This window comes from Aspergillus candidus (assembly GCF_002847045.1).
Source record: "Aspergillus candidus strain CBS 102.13 unplaced genomic scaffold BDW47scaffold_6, whole genome shotgun sequence".
NCBI classification, from domain to species: Eukaryota; Fungi; Ascomycota; class Eurotiomycetes; order Eurotiales; family Aspergillaceae; genus Aspergillus; species Aspergillus candidus.
The window spans coordinates 322,186-336,753 of NW_020194011.1; the positions used below are offsets into that span (position 1 = coordinate 322,186).

General features: G+C 52.8%; 5 protein-coding genes and 1 non-coding gene across 6 annotated transcripts; 4 read left to right on the top strand and 2 right to left on the bottom strand.

Moving 5' to 3' along the window:
- Window positions 1–16: 16 nt before the first annotated feature.
- On the top strand, window positions 17–2,801 carry BDW47DRAFT_100357 (transmembrane 9 family protein). Its single transcript, XM_024811412.1, has 4 exons — window positions 17–488; window positions 554–1,884; window positions 1,934–2,607; window positions 2,663–2,801. Exons 1-4 carry the CDS (start codon window positions 404–406, stop codon window positions 2,679–2,681), a joined length of 2,109 nt encoding a protein of 702 aa, XP_024675026.1. The 5' UTR covers window positions 17–403; the 3' UTR covers window positions 2,682–2,801.
- Window positions 2,802–5,938: 3,137 nt separating this feature from the next.
- BDW47DRAFT_134172 (putative choline sulfatase) lies at window positions 5,939–8,366 on the top strand. Its single transcript, XM_024818026.1, has 2 exons — window positions 5,939–6,613; window positions 6,669–8,366. Exons 1-2 carry the CDS (start codon window positions 6,203–6,205, stop codon window positions 8,013–8,015), a joined length of 1,758 nt encoding a protein of 585 aa, XP_024675027.1. The 5' UTR covers window positions 5,939–6,202; the 3' UTR covers window positions 8,016–8,366.
- Window positions 8,367–8,724: 358 nt separating this feature from the next.
- BDW47DRAFT_t26 lies at window positions 8,725–8,830 on the top strand. The gene has a single exon. It is a non-coding gene; the product is annotated as a tRNA-Ser (tRNA).
- Window positions 8,831–9,061: 231 nt separating this feature from the next.
- BDW47DRAFT_123078 (nitrilase) lies at window positions 9,062–10,265 on the top strand (the record flags this gene model as incomplete). Its single annotated transcript, XM_024815985.1, has 3 exons — window positions 9,062–9,532; window positions 9,617–9,935; window positions 10,018–10,265. 3 exons carry the CDS (start codon window positions 9,062–9,064, stop codon window positions 10,263–10,265), a joined length of 1,038 nt encoding a protein of 345 aa, XP_024675028.1.
- Window positions 10,266–10,340: 75 nt separating this feature from the next.
- BDW47DRAFT_123079 (type 1 glutamine amidotransferase) lies at window positions 10,341–11,348 on the bottom strand (the record flags this gene model as incomplete). Its single annotated transcript, XM_024815986.1, has 1 exon — window positions 10,341–11,348. One exon carries the CDS (start codon window positions 11,346–11,348, stop codon window positions 10,341–10,343), a length of 1,008 nt encoding a protein of 335 aa, XP_024675029.1.
- Window positions 11,349–11,959: 611 nt separating this feature from the next.
- On the bottom strand, window positions 11,960–13,663 carry BDW47DRAFT_115609 (glutamate decarboxylase; the record flags this gene model as incomplete). The annotated part of the gene is made up of 4 exons (XM_024814817.1): window positions 11,960–12,074; window positions 12,146–13,311; window positions 13,368–13,395; window positions 13,440–13,663. The coding sequence occupies 4 exons, from the start codon at window positions 13,661–13,663 to the stop codon at window positions 11,960–11,962; spliced, it is 1,533 nt and encodes a 510-aa protein (XP_024675030.1).
- Between the last annotated feature and the right edge of the window lie 905 nt (window positions 13,664–14,568).

A 14,568-nucleotide genomic window follows, 5' to 3' on the forward strand; every position in this document is an offset into this window, starting at 1 on the left:
CTACATATCCTCATCTCTTGTCTCGTGTTTCTTACATCCACATTCGCTCGTCAGGCATTTGGCCATCACACTCGTTATATACTGAGGTGCCTCAACCCTCAACGCTCCATTGGTGTTGTCCGCCCGCGGAATTTATCTTCTCCGCCGCGTTCTGGACCGCTCGGACGTCCTTCCCCAACCCCGACCGGTCTCTTACTATTCATCGAAGATATAGACAGCAGTGTCGGATTCGTATTGTACGCCAATTCAACTGACCGATCACTGTCGCTCAAAAGAGAGAAAACGACGTTCCCTGGCATGGTCCATACCCTCCATCGCATCACGTACACGCCCGTGTGATAGCAGACCGACTCTTCGCAGCGCGGCTGGTCTACGTTCCCCTCCCTTGCAACATACGTCGAGGATGGGACCATCGCGGGTCTGGAATCCGTGTCACTGGACGCTATGGCTCTTGTTTGTTTCTTGTTCCTGCGCCTTCTACATACCCGGTAGGATTTCCGCCCAAGGGTATTCCCCTAGTTGACGTTGCGCTAACACGGTGGTGGATGGACAGGCTACTCGGTCAAACAGTACAACGATGACGAGCCGATCCCCCTCCTAGTCAATAAGATCTTCTCCGACCACACCCAACTGCAATATGCGTATTACGACCTCCCCTTCGTGTGTCCCCCGAGCGGAAACCCCCATGGCGGCTCCCCCTTTGGCTCCGGGCAGAGCGTCTCGCTGAACCTGGGCGAGATCCTGCGCGGAGACCGCATCATGACGTCGGATTTTCAACTCCATATGGGCAAGAATATTGAGTGCCAGGCGCTGTGCACACAGGAGGTTGGGCGCCAGGACGTCAAATGGGGCCGCCAGCTCATCCGGGAGGGCTACGTGGCCGAGTGGATCGCCGACAACCTGCCTGGGGCGACGAGCTTCGTCACGGTCGACCGCAGTCGCAAGTACTACGCTACGGGGTTCAAGCTGGGGTCGCAGGAGGTGTCGCCGGCCGATGGAAAATCGCGTACGTTCATCAACAACCATTACACGCTGGTGATCCGCTGGCGGTCAATGCCGGGCGGAGGCAAAGTCGTCGTTGGGTTCGAAGTCTACCCGAAGAGCATCCGCGCCGAGGACCACGAGGCGAACGGCTGTCCGAGGAATCCGCACGACCCGCACGAGGGGCTGGAGCTCCGTATTGCGCCTAATGTCGCGCGGCTGCGAGAGCTGTATCCCGGGTCGTCGTATATCCCCGACGACGATGATGAGGCATACGACGACGGCGCGAAGATCAAGATCCCCTACAGCTACTCGGTCTACTTTAAGGAGGAGAACGGGGTGGACTGGTGGAGTCGCTGGGATCTGTATTTTAACAACCAGGACGACACCTCCACGACGCACTGGTTCGCTATCCTCAATTCGCTGATCATCTCCGGCGTTCTCGGAGTCGCGGTGTATGTGATCTGGAGCCGGACGGTCCAGGGTGACATCGGGGGCCGCGGAGACGGGGCGATGGATGAGCCGAAGGTGAAGCTACGCGCCGAGCGAAAGGGCGGCTCGCTGCTGGAGCAGGAGTCGGACGTGGAGCGCGATGGCGATCTGTCCGACGACGGCGGCGTCGAGGACGTCAGCGGCTGGAAGCTCCTCCATGGAGACGTGTTCCGTGCACCGCAGTACAGCGGGCTGCTTGCGCCGCTGGTGGGGTCCGGAATGCAGCTGCTGTTCATGGGGTCGGGGCAGCTTGTGCTCAGTTGTCTGGGCGTGCTGAATCCGAGTTTCCGCGGCGGGTTCGTCAGCGTCGGGATGGGACTGTTCATCTTCGCGGGGCTCTTCTCGGGGTACTTTTCCGCGCGGCTGTATAAGACGTTTGGTGGGGTGAAGTGGAAGAAGAACATGCTGATTGTGCGGCCCTCCTTTTTATGTTGTATAAGCTTTGTACTGACACGAACAGACGGCCGTCCTCTTCCCCGGACTGACATTCAGCCTCGTATTCCTCCTCAACCTATTCGTTTGGGCCCAAGCCTCTAGCACAGCAATCCCCTTCAGCACACTAATCGGCCTAGTCGCACTATGGCTCCTAATCCAAGTCCCGCTAGTCTACGCAGGCAGCTGGTACGGCTTCACGCGCACTCCAGCATGGGAATACCCCACAAAGACAACCTCCATCGCGCGGCAAATCCCACCCCAACCATGGTACTCCTGCAGCACACGGGGGATCTTCCTCGCAGGACTCCCCCCCTTCGCCGTCCTCTTCATCGAGCTCCTCTTCGTCTTCACGCACCTCTGGCAAGACAAAAGCAGCTACTACTACGTCTTTGGCTTCCTCAGCGCCGTATCGACCGTCCTCCTCGTAACCATTAGCGAGGTCACCATCATCGCAACGTACAGCCAGCTGTGCGCGGAGAACTACCACTGGTGGTGGGCGAGTTTCCTCACGGGCGGCAGCAGTGCGGCTTGGGTGTTTGGCTACTGCGTGTGGTACTACGTGTTTCAGTTGCATATTGAGGGATTGGTGTCTGGGTTGCTGTTTTTTAGTTACAGTTTGCTGGCGTGTGCGGTTTATGGGCTTTTGGTTGGGACGGTGGGGTTCCTCACGGCTTTTGCGTTCGTGAGGAGGATTTATAGGTGCGTTGCCTTCCTTATTCCTGGTGGTTGTATATTTGCTAACTGACGATGACAGTGGTGCGAAGGTGGACTAACCAATTAACTATGTGGGATGGAATTTCGGGGAGTATTATAGTAGTCTTAACGGTAGACTACGGACTAGACAATATATGCCGGCTGTACATGACATGACACATATATCTGATTCCTCCCTCTCTATTCCCCTTGTTTCCTTAAAAAAAAAAAAAAAAAAAAAGAAATCCAATCCGACGAACGAACGAACGAAAAAGAAAAAAAAAACGATCACCAAGCCGATCAACTCAAATCTCACATGCCAACCAACCAACCACCAACAACCAACCAACTAACCCAATGGATAAATCCCCATCCCCTGTCTTCCGTCCTCCCACCCACCTTCACTCCCGAGCATGTTTCAGTTTATTCTCTAGCCTCGATCATACAAATATCCCAGTCAGACCTGTTTGCCACCTGGCTGAAGACCACGCGTCCTGGGGATGAAATCGGCTAGCAGGGGTGGAGAGGTCAATAATCCGAGTGGGTTATATACATGTCATATCCAAGGTTGTCATATTCATGATTGAAGTTTGACCGCAATTTTCCGTGCGCTCCGCTCGCCGTCTATCTTATCCGTACCTAACATAGTATCTACCAAGCTTGTAGACACCTCCTACCGAGCAAAAGAGGTAGAATAGTGAAGTCCATCCCGAACCCAACCGGGATCGAAACAGGGAGTTAGCCAGCCACGCAAGATGTACCACGCGTCCGCGAGAACGCACCAATGAGACTGATATGAAGATCGCACAAACGGTCGTTCGTGCAATGCTACTGCCTAGGTAGTTCTCGTGAAACGGTTCAGCAAGTAGTGCGTATGTATGTATCTATCTATCTATGTAAGTACATGTGCGACCCTGTCTTACTGGTTCTGTCCTACTAGGCTTGTGTGCACATCATTATGCCCTTGAAGATGAGGGAGGCATCAGCTGATAGCTACGGTCCTTCTTCCTTGGCAGTAGATGGAAAGATCCAAGATGAGTATCAGTAAGGGATACTACCTATCCAATAAACCCAGAGGATCCATATCCCTTAGATCCTCCGTCCCTACTCAGAAAGTCAGATATGTCGTACAAAGAACAGGCAGGATCCGTGACCCCTTCGGCGGGATACGATACATTCATGCCAAGGATGAGACTCTCCGTCCCGCGGGGCGATCCCCCGAGTTCATTTCATTCTTTTTTTTTCCGTTTTTAATTTATTTCATTTTCTATTCATTTTCTAGGCGTTGTATTTCTTTTTTTTTTTCTTTTTAATCTAGTGGATGTTCTATTTATTTTATCTTATTTGAATAATGTATGGGGTAGTGGGGATGATATAGCTGGTTGCTTGATTCCGGTCTTGGCGGGGCCGGACGGGACGGGGCGGTTGGTTTCACTCGATCATCATGTATGAGAATACGGAATATTATTTACTGTATGGGATAACTGGTTATGGAGGGTACTCCGTACAGAAATATTGTACAGAGGCCGGAAATACTATACGGAGTACTCTCCATATGACAAGCCGTTCTCGACCGGTATACCTAGGTACGGAAAGAATATGGATTCATTAGACAGAACATCCCTTGATGACGTGCTCAGCAGGAGAGATGGTAAATTTCCGCTTTTCTGGAACGTATTTTTTATTTCCATTTCATCTTTATTTTAATCTCTTCTGATTTATGGAGTACTCCATATTCTATTTCTACAAATCCCCATATGACGGAGAATGACAACGTCACCGCCCTATCGCGTCATCTCCCCACCTGATGAGTTGAGCCCCCCCGAGGCCGAAAGTTAACTCAAATCATCTACCGTCTGCCAGGCTGCCCGTGGAATGCGGGGCCCCATTCAGATTGAGCAGTACCCGACTGGTAGGAAGGACAGGACAGTATCGGACCGACCAGCCGGATTGTAGTTGTGCAGTATACAAGAGTATGATCTCATGGGCATAATCGATATCTGTTTACTTCAAACATCAAATAGATACCAAAGCAAATTGCCAGATACTGAATCAATACGGAGGACTGATGAAAAGATCAAAAACGTTCTGGAAGAACGCGATCGTCAGGAGAAATGATGTGATCGGAGGGTGGGGATGATGCCATCGATCCGGACGGGACTACTGCAGTGGGAGACTCCCGGGATGTACGGAGAAGGAGGGAGATCCTGGTCAATCTGTGCCTGACTAGGGGGTGCTTGGGAATCTTAGCCTGTTTCTTATATAGATGACGTTTTTACCTACTAGACAGTGTTGATGTCGAGGTGGTGGGATTGTAGCTACTACTGACTATCTACTTGGATATCTACCTATCGAGTGGGCATGATTCCGACTGTACGGAGGGAATCATGTAATACCGTACCAACTTCAATAATACATACACAATACTGCTGGATACACATCAGTCAGGTGGATAGCGTCCCACGGTTCAACCTCATCAGCGTGACTTCCCCGGACTCGTCATTTCAGCGTGGAATGAACTTAATCTGATCCAGTGATGGAATCATCCTATTGATTCAATCTAGTTATCAGGAGATAGATACTGAATACTCCGTAGGGTCTGATTGACCGGAGAAGATCTGGTCGGACTCCGCCAAGAATCAACTCGCTAAGAAGATCAAGTCCGCCAGTGTAACCGGAGGAAAAGCGGATTGCCACCTGACCCAATCGTATTGAATACAAGTCGCCACTTCTCCTGGCTAATCCGCCGGAACGACCGTCGGGTGGACCACGGGCGGTCACGATGGACTCGAGAACCGCTTGACCTCTTAACTCTGCAATGACTGCCTTGATCAGACAGGTAGTACTGATCTATTGGAATTTCTGGATTTCTATGCTTCCATGTATTCCTGTATCATCTATGTATTCAAAAGTATTAAGAGCGGTAAGGCTGCCAAGAACACGCCAAGACACTAGCGGGAGTGTAATTTACCAATGAACCTCGTAATTCAGGTTAGTCGGGGTTAGTTGGATTAGTTGGGTTAGCTGGGTTAGTGGCCGTTAGCTTGGGGTTTTTTTCTGGAGTATGGATATGATATTCGATTCATTTCGATTCGGTTTCTGGAAATGATAGATCTACTACGTAGTAGAATATATCTCAATAGTTATCATTATGGGTATGGACTATGTATATGTATTGGTGTGTCTATCAATGCTGATCTAATCAATCACACCATCCTCCCCGTGGATGGTTCCATTCAAGCGGTGACATGTTATTTCAATCAACACTAGTAAGGAGGCAAGTCACTTTCTGTCTCTCGCTGCTCTTCTCTTGCTCATCCTTCATCCTTTCATTTTTCTTCTCTGGCTCCACTTTCTCTTCTCTTCCTTCTGGGTTTAATTCTTTTTGTTTCATCTGATCTTTCTCCCCTTACCCAACATTTCCGCTCCCAATTACTTATATCTCCTGGTCCCCACCACTCATCCACCCACTTTCTCTTCTCTTTCTTCCCATCTATATCTACCTTCTTCCATTGGACTTCCCTCTCTCTCACTTTTTCTCTTCCCTCCTTCTCTCTTTGTCTTCTCTCATACTGGTACCCCCCCAATCAAGTAGTCCATCATGTCGGACGAAAAACCCAATATCCTCTACATCATGGCCGACCAGATGGCGGCCCCTCTCTTGCAATTCCATGATAAAACCTCCCCCATCAAAACTCCCAATCTCAACCGATTGGCTGAAGAAGGCGTCGTCTTTGATTCCGCCTACTGCAATGCGCCGCTTTGCGCTCCCTCGCGCTTCGTCATGGTGACCGGCCAGTTGCCCTCCAAGATCGGCGCATACGACAATGCCTCCGACTTACCCGCCGATACCCCCACCTACGCCCACTATCTCCGCCGCGAGGGCTACCACACGGCCCTCGCCGGCAAGATGCACTTCTGCGGTCCCGATCAGCTGCACGGCTACGAGCAACGTCTGACCAGCGACATCTACCCGGGAGACTACGGCTGGTCCGTTAACTGGGATGAACCGGTATGTCTCCTTTTGTCTCTCTACCGATGTAAGATTGGTTATGCTAATAATGTAGGACATCCGCCCCGACTGGTATCACAACATGTCCTCCGTCATGGAGGCTGGCCCCGTCGTGCGCACCAATCAGCTCGACTTTGACGAGGAGGTCATGTACAAGTCCACCCAGTACCTCTACAACCACGTCCGTCAGCGCAACGACCAGCCCTTTGCTTTGACCGTCTCCATGACTCACCCCCACGACCCCTACGCCATGACCAAGGACTTCTGGGACCTTTACGAGAACGTCGAGATCCCCCTCCCCAAGAACGGCTCCATCCCCCACGACCAGCAGGACCCCCACTCGCAGCGCGTCCTCAAGTGCATCGATCTCTTCAACAAGGATCTCCCCGACGAGCGCATCCGCGCCGCCCGCCGCGCCTACTACGCCGCCTGCACCTACGTCGACACCAACGTCGGCAAGCTGCTCACCGTCCTCGACAACTGCGGCCTGCGCGACAACACCATCATCGTCTTCACCGGTGACCACGGCGACATGCTGGGCGAGCGCGGCCTCTGGTACAAGATGACTTGGTTCGAGAACTCGGCCCGCGTGCCGATGATCTTCCACGCCCCCAAGCGCTTTGCCCCTAAGCGCATTCCCCAGAACGTCTCCACCATGGACCTGCTGCCCACCTTCGCCGACCTCGTCGGCGCCCCCATCATCAAGGAGCTGCCGCTGGACGGCGTCTCGCTGCTGCCTTACCTGACCGGCGGCGAGGGTCTGCGCACCGACACCGTGCTGGGCGAGTACATGGCCGAGGGAACCCAGTCGCCCGTCGTTATGATCCGCCGCGGCCGCTACAAGTTCATCGCCTCGCTCATCGACCCGCCCATGCTCTTCGACGTGGAAGCCGACCCGGAGGAGAAGGTCAACCTCGCCGCCGGTCTGGCGGTCAAGCCGGTCGCCGCCGCTCCCACCAAACCCATCACCAACGCCCCGCTCGGTGTGCCCGCGGCGCTGCCCACGCCGGCCGACTCGCCGCACGCGTCGCCCGTGCCGCAGCGCGTGGTGCCAGCCGCGTACCCGTTCCCGACGCCCCCGCGCACGCCCAGCCCTGCGTCAGCGCTGCCCGCCACGACGGAGCCAGCCAAGCTGCTCGCCTACTTCACTGAGGAGGTGCAGGCGCGTTGGGATCTGGTGGCGATCCGGGCCGACGTGCTGCGATCGCAGCGCCGCCGCCGTCTCGTCTACTCTGCGCTGCTGCAGGGCACGCCATCCCTCTGGGACTACGAGCCGCGGGTCGACCCGAGCACGCAGTACGTGCGCAACCAGGGCAAGGGGGCTCTCGACGATGTGGAGTTGATCTCGCGCTGGCCGCGTGTGTTGCAGCAAGCGGCGACCGCTCAGGGGATGCAGGTTTAATTTCCTTTCTTCATTTTTTTTTTTTTTTATTTTTTTTTTCTCTCGTTCTTTGGCAACTTCTTTTCACACTTTTTCTCCGAGACGTGGTGTCTGGAGAATGCAAAAGTGATACCTTTTATCCTGTTGATTGGCTAGCGCGGCGTATACCCGGCATCGGAAGCATGATTAGATTGATTTGACTATTTTCTTGGCCTTGATTTATTGGCTTTTCTATGCTTTATTGATTGGCTTTTATTGTCTGTTTATTGGCTGCTATTGGCTGTTATTGGCTGTTATTGCTCTTGATGCTGTACATAGGATGCATGTATGTATGATATACAGCACAGAATGTTGATAGGATGTACACATTGGATGGATAGTATAGTAGATGACAGGCTACATAGTACGCAGCTTATCATGCCTTATTTATTTATTGATTTTTCGATCTTATCTCATCCTACTTCGGTATTCTCTACTTCAATAGATTGGGTGTGATATATATATCCACACTACGGATACAAGAAATCATTTTTGCGATATAAAACCCCCCACATAACAGCACATATCCATATCCACCTCACCTACAGTTAGATAACATTAGTAACCTCATCTCTTATCCTCCCTTCTACCCCCCCAGGGTGGCCTTACCTTTACAAGTTATCAACTGTCAAACCACACATTATGGAAGTCCGCCTACTTAAGTACGATAGTGATTGGCTGAGTAAGAACGGGCAACGTGGCCGAGCGGTTAAGGCGTAAGACTCGAATTCACTGAGTTTCTCAGTGATGGTAATCTTATCTCTTCGGAGTCGCATGTTCGAATCATGCCGTTGTCGATTCTTTTTTTCTTCCTTTTTTTTATTTTATATTAAACTTTTACACCAAGGTTTTTTCTTATTATCCGAGGTAAGACATGGATGGATAAGAGATTCCCCGCATTTTAATCATCTATTCTCCGACAACTATTTAACTAACCAACTACAACAATCACCTCTATACATACCTCTATACATGCCCACATACAATAACACACAATATACAACACATTCAATCCAAAGAAAGACAAAATGTCCATCAAAATAGCCATCTCCCAATCCCGCACCCTTTCCACCACCCCCGCCACCCTCTCCGCCCTCTCCCACACAACCCACAAAGCCTCCTCCCAAAAAGTCCACCTCATCCTCTTCCCAGAAGCCTACCTAGGCGGCTACCCCCGCACCTGCACCTTCGGCTCCGCCATCGGCGCCCGCCACCCGCAAGGCCGCGACCAATTCCTCGCCTACTTCCGCTCGGCTATCGACCTGGGCGATACGCCCGCCGGAGCGGGCGAGGATTGGGTGGCGCGCCGGCTGCCGCTGCCGGAGGGAGGCGGGGAGCGCGGGGATGGCACGCGGGAGACGCTGGAGAGGGTTGCAAGGGAGACGGGGGTGTTTATCGTGACCGGGGTGGTGGAGAGGGCGGGGGGCAGTCTCTACTGCGCGGTGCTTTATGTGGATCCTGTGCGCGGGTGTGTCGGGAAGAGGAGGAAGGTTATGCCTGTATTTTTCCTTCCCCTTCTTTTCCTATTCCCTTTTTATATATATATATAAATGTAAGGACAAAGATACTGACATGTGGAAAAGACCGGCTCCGAACGCCTCGTCTGGGCCCAAGGCTCCCCCAGCACCCTCCGCGCCATCAGAACGCACCTCAACGGCATCCCCGTGACGCTCGCCGCTGCTATCTGCTGGGAGAACTACATGCCGCTGCTGCGGCAGAGTCTGTACGCGCAGAATGTGACGATCTATCTGGCGCCGACGGCGGATGCGCGCGACACGTGGCTTTCGCTGATGAGGACGGTTGCTGTTGAGGGGAGGGCGTTTGTGGTCAGTGCGAATCAGTGTGTTAGGTATGGGGAGTTGCCCGAGTGGGTTGATGGGGGTGGCACTGAACGACAGATGGGTTTGTTTCCTTCTTTTTCTTTTCTTTCTTTCGTTTCCCTTGGTTGATTGGTCCGGAGGGGAGAGGCTAACAGTTGATGCAGGTCAGGATGAATATGCTTGCCGTGGAGGCTCGTGTATTGTTGATCCCCAGGGTGAGGTCCTTGCTGGGCCCCTGTGGGAGGTCTCGGCGGATGATGACCTCGACACGATGGACGGACTGCTCGTGTCGGAGATAGACGTGCAAGACTGCGAGCGCGGTCGACTCGATCTGGACGTCGCGGGAAGTTATTCTCGGAGCGACTCGTTCAAGTTCAGCGTTGAGGGGCTGGATTTGAATCCGCCTGTTTAGCCTTTCTTTCTATCTACCTATCTCTCTTGTCTCTTTCTATATACATATAGATTATATACGGACATGTAAAGAAAATCACAACTTCGAAACAGGAGACATTGTGTGTTCGCCCACCAAAAACAAAGCAATAACATCAGCCACCACATTCCCGTCATCCCATCCCCCCTCCCACGCAATCCTCTCTTGATGCGCGCGTGCTACCTCTTCCGACCAGCCCAGTATAGGCCCGAATTCCCTCGCCACGAGCGACATTCCTCCGCTGTCGATTTCAAAGTGCCCTTGGAGTGTTAGGACCCTGTTGGGGAGGTAGAGGCCTTGGATGGGGCATTGCTTTGTCCAGCCGATGTTGAGCCAGGGGGGTTTTATATTTCTTTCATTATGAGTATTGTTGCTGTTGGTGGTAACGTTTTTTAGTGGTGTATCGCCTGCAGTAGTACTCCCAATAGTTTCAGTAATACCCTCACCGGAAGAAGGTAAAGGAACAACCCAGTCCCCATGCATCATCTGCATCCTCAACTCCCTTTTCCCCCCAAGGACCGCCCCAAAGGCTCTCTGAAAGCGGGGAGTAAGCTGCACAGCATGCACGCCCACCTCCCTACCCAGCGGACACGCCTCAACGCGCGTGCTGTCCGGCAACAGAGCGGCGGCTATAAGCTGGTGCCCGAAACAGCCGCCGATGAGCTTGATGTGCGGGTGGTGGATGTAGACTCTGCGGATGAAGGCTTTGAGAGGGGGGATCCATGGGTTGGTGGTTGTTTGGTAGGCGCTTGAGGCGGAGCCTGTTATCAGGAGGGATGTTATGCCATCACTTCTATTATCGTGTTTGTTGGTGGTGGTTACATTGCCGGCAACAGTAGTAGTGGCAGTAGACGATTGAAGGAGATGGTCTGGCGGATAAACACCCCCCATGATATCCCAACTCGAAACAACAAGCTTGATCGGATCCGGATGGAGGGGGGATTGGCTAAGACGATGCACAGCTGGCGCGATTATAGAGCGGTATTGTGTGCTGTAGAGACCGTTGCGGTGGTAGTGGGGACGGACGGGGATGTCGACGTCGAGGATGGCGAGGTGGATTGTCATTTTATCACTACTGATATATATAACTTTCTCTCTTATGGAAGTAGAGAAGAGAATGAAGTTGAAGTGTAGTATAGTATACGTTGTATAGATGAAGGATGGAATGGGGGAAGAGTGGTTGGATATGTATGGATGTATGGATGGATGTATATGTACCCCTCACGAGACACGTGGATGGCTGTCGATCTTCGCATTGTTCTGTTGGGGTAATTTGGGGATATCATATGTGTGTAAGCTGTATAGAATGGCGCACTTGGATATATAGTGCAATGAAGTAGAAAAAATAGAGTGAGTAGAATCGAGGAGAAGGAATGTTTGTCCCGTGACTGGCGAGCCCTAATTTCTTCTTTTCATCGCTCTTCTATATTAATCCTATTCCAACCTATTCCCTTATCTTTCTTTTATATTATTCCACTCTTTTCTGTTTTCATCATGAATATAGGTGTTCATGGTCTAATATCATTTATCTGATACTTCTTGCCATAATTGATTCATTTCTATCATAGGTCACTCTTGATTGCCAGACCCAAGATACAGTTATCTATTCAATAAGATGCTAGATAAAGATCGACCTCAAAAATAGACTCAACCGTACACACAATCCATCTGTCCAATCAGCAAACTCCATGCGTCTTCCCCGACTTGCCCTGCAGCGAGTGCGTCTCCCCCTTGTAGTGCGGGTGACTGTGATTCGCTTTATGCGAGTGGACAGTGTGCGTTTGGACGTGTCTATCATCATTATAGTTAGTGTCATATTACCGGAAATAGATTCAAGTAGGAAAAACGCGGGAGCGGCATACCGCTGAAACTTCTTCACCATCTCCTCATCCATATCACTCAGCGTCTTCAGCGCGAGCTTAAAATCCGCCAACAGCGCATCACACCGGCTCATACTAAAGTCCTCGCGCACAACAACCCGCATCAGCTTCATCGAGCCACTATTCGGCGCCATCGTATAAGCAGGCACGATCCACCCCCTCTCCCGCAGCTGGTGCGCCAACGTCGTCTCGTCGAAATGGCCCTCTTCCTTGTTCGCCAGCTTGAACGCCACGACGGGCAGACCGCGCCCCCCGCCCTGGCTCAGGATCTGGAAGCCCAGCTTCTCCAGCTGCTCGGCGAGGTAGTCCGCGATGCGGGTGATGTTCACCATGATCGCGCGGAAGCCGCGCCGGCCGAGCCGGATCATCTGGTAGTACTGGCCGATGACCTGCGACGCGCCCTTGGAAAAGTTGAGCGTGAAACTCGCTTGCTCCGCGCCCAGGTAGTTGATGTTGAAGATGAGATCTTGCGGGAGGTACTCCGGCGAGCGCCAGACGACCCACCCCACGCCCGGGTAGACGAGCCCGTACTTGTGGCCTGACACGTTGATCGAGACGACCTTCTCCAGCCGGAAGTCCCACTCCAGCGACGGGGCGACGAAGGGGGCGACGAAGCCGCCGCTGGCGGCGTCGACGTGGATGGGGCAGTCGAGGTCGCGCTCGACCAGCAGGTCGTTGATGGCTTTGATATCCTCGTACTCGCCGGTGTAGGTTGTGCCGAGGATGGCGCAGATACCGATGGTGTTTTCGTCGACGAGGTCGACGGCTTGCTGGGGGTCGATGACGTAGCGCTCGTCTGTGCAGTAGACGTAGCGCTCTTCGATGTCGAAGTAGCGCGCGGCTTTTTCCCAGCAGACTTGCACGGCGCTGTTCATGATGATGTTGGGGCGGGAGGTGTCTTGGCCCGCGGCTTTGCGCTTGTGCTGCCAGCGGCGTTTGAGGGCGAGGGAGCCGAGCATGATGGCTTCGGAGGAGCCAACGGTAGAGGTGCCCATTGGGTGGTCGTTGGTGGAGTCTGTGGGCGCGTTGAAGAGGCGCGCGATCATGTTCACGCAGCGGTTTTGGATCTCGGCGGTTTGGGGGTATTCTTCGTAGTCGATGAAGTTTTTACTGAGGGACTCGGCCATGAGTTTTTCGGCCTCCTCTTCCTGTTTCTGTTAGTATACTGCGTATGTTTCATTGGGGTTATGTGTAGGGTGTTTACCATGTAGGTCGTGACGAAACTCGCCAGGCTGTATACGTTAGCATTGCACTTCCCTCAGTATGTGGCACCTACTTGAGAATCGGATTCCCGTCCAGACTCAGCTCGTCCTTGATCATCCGGTACGCCACCTCACGGGGCATCTCGCGCTCCGGCATCTCCGTCAACGGCAGCTGCTCCGCCGCGAAGCGCGTGCCATACACACTGGAGTAAGGGCCATCTTCCTCGCTCTCGAGTGAGAGCGAGTCAAGGCGTTGATCGACCGAACTATCGCGGTGGACTTGAGCGAGGTGAACCATGATTGCGATACAATGTCTGTGGAATCCAAAGATGTAGAATGGCAGGGAGATACATGGCAGAGGAGGGGAATTTAAACCCCTCAACAGCCACGTCAGGCGTGTCACCGAGGCAGCGCCACTATCTTGCGGTGAGGGGAAGTCCGACGCGACTGGCTGAGGCTGGGTGACGAGGGCTGAGCGGCTGACGTGCCCCGCCGGTTGAAACAAGCGACTGGACTAGTCTGCAGTGAATCCTCGAATCGCAGAGTGGCTGGTTAGTTACGGGGAAAAGGCTTGGTGAAAGCTTGATCCGGATTGGAGGGGGAGTGGATCCCGAGTAGAAACCGGGCAGTGCGTTGGAGCTGAAGGATTGGGAGTCACTGATTCACGGGTTGAGTGAAGCTCGTGGGGCTGGTGGGGAGATGACGATGTGGATCGTTGGTCACTTTATGTCATAGAATTACTAAATCGGTACAGTTATACTTGATTAATTGATCGAATTGGTGCTCATACATGGTTTAGTGATCAGTCTAGTGATCGTATTGTTGAGAGGTCAGTAAAATTCCTCGTGATTCTGGAAAGGCCAACCATGTCGGATCTTCTCCGACCCATCAGGGCTCGCACCATCCATGAACTCCTTTTTCAAAGACTCATTCCTCTGCACCGCCGCATCATACTTCCCAGCAGGAATCCACCTTTCCTCTGATAGTCCCCCAAGTTCACTCCGCCAGTGACCAACAAGCGCATTCAAGTCATACCGCATAGGCTCACTCTCAACCTGCCCACGAACTTCCTGCTCCGAGAACCCAATGGGGTATTCGTCTGGGTAGAAAGACAAGGTCAGAGTTCACACATGCGCATGAGAGCCCCACGCGGCGAGACCGACTCCCCTGAATATTGGCGGCTTGCGGCGTCCACGAGCTGCT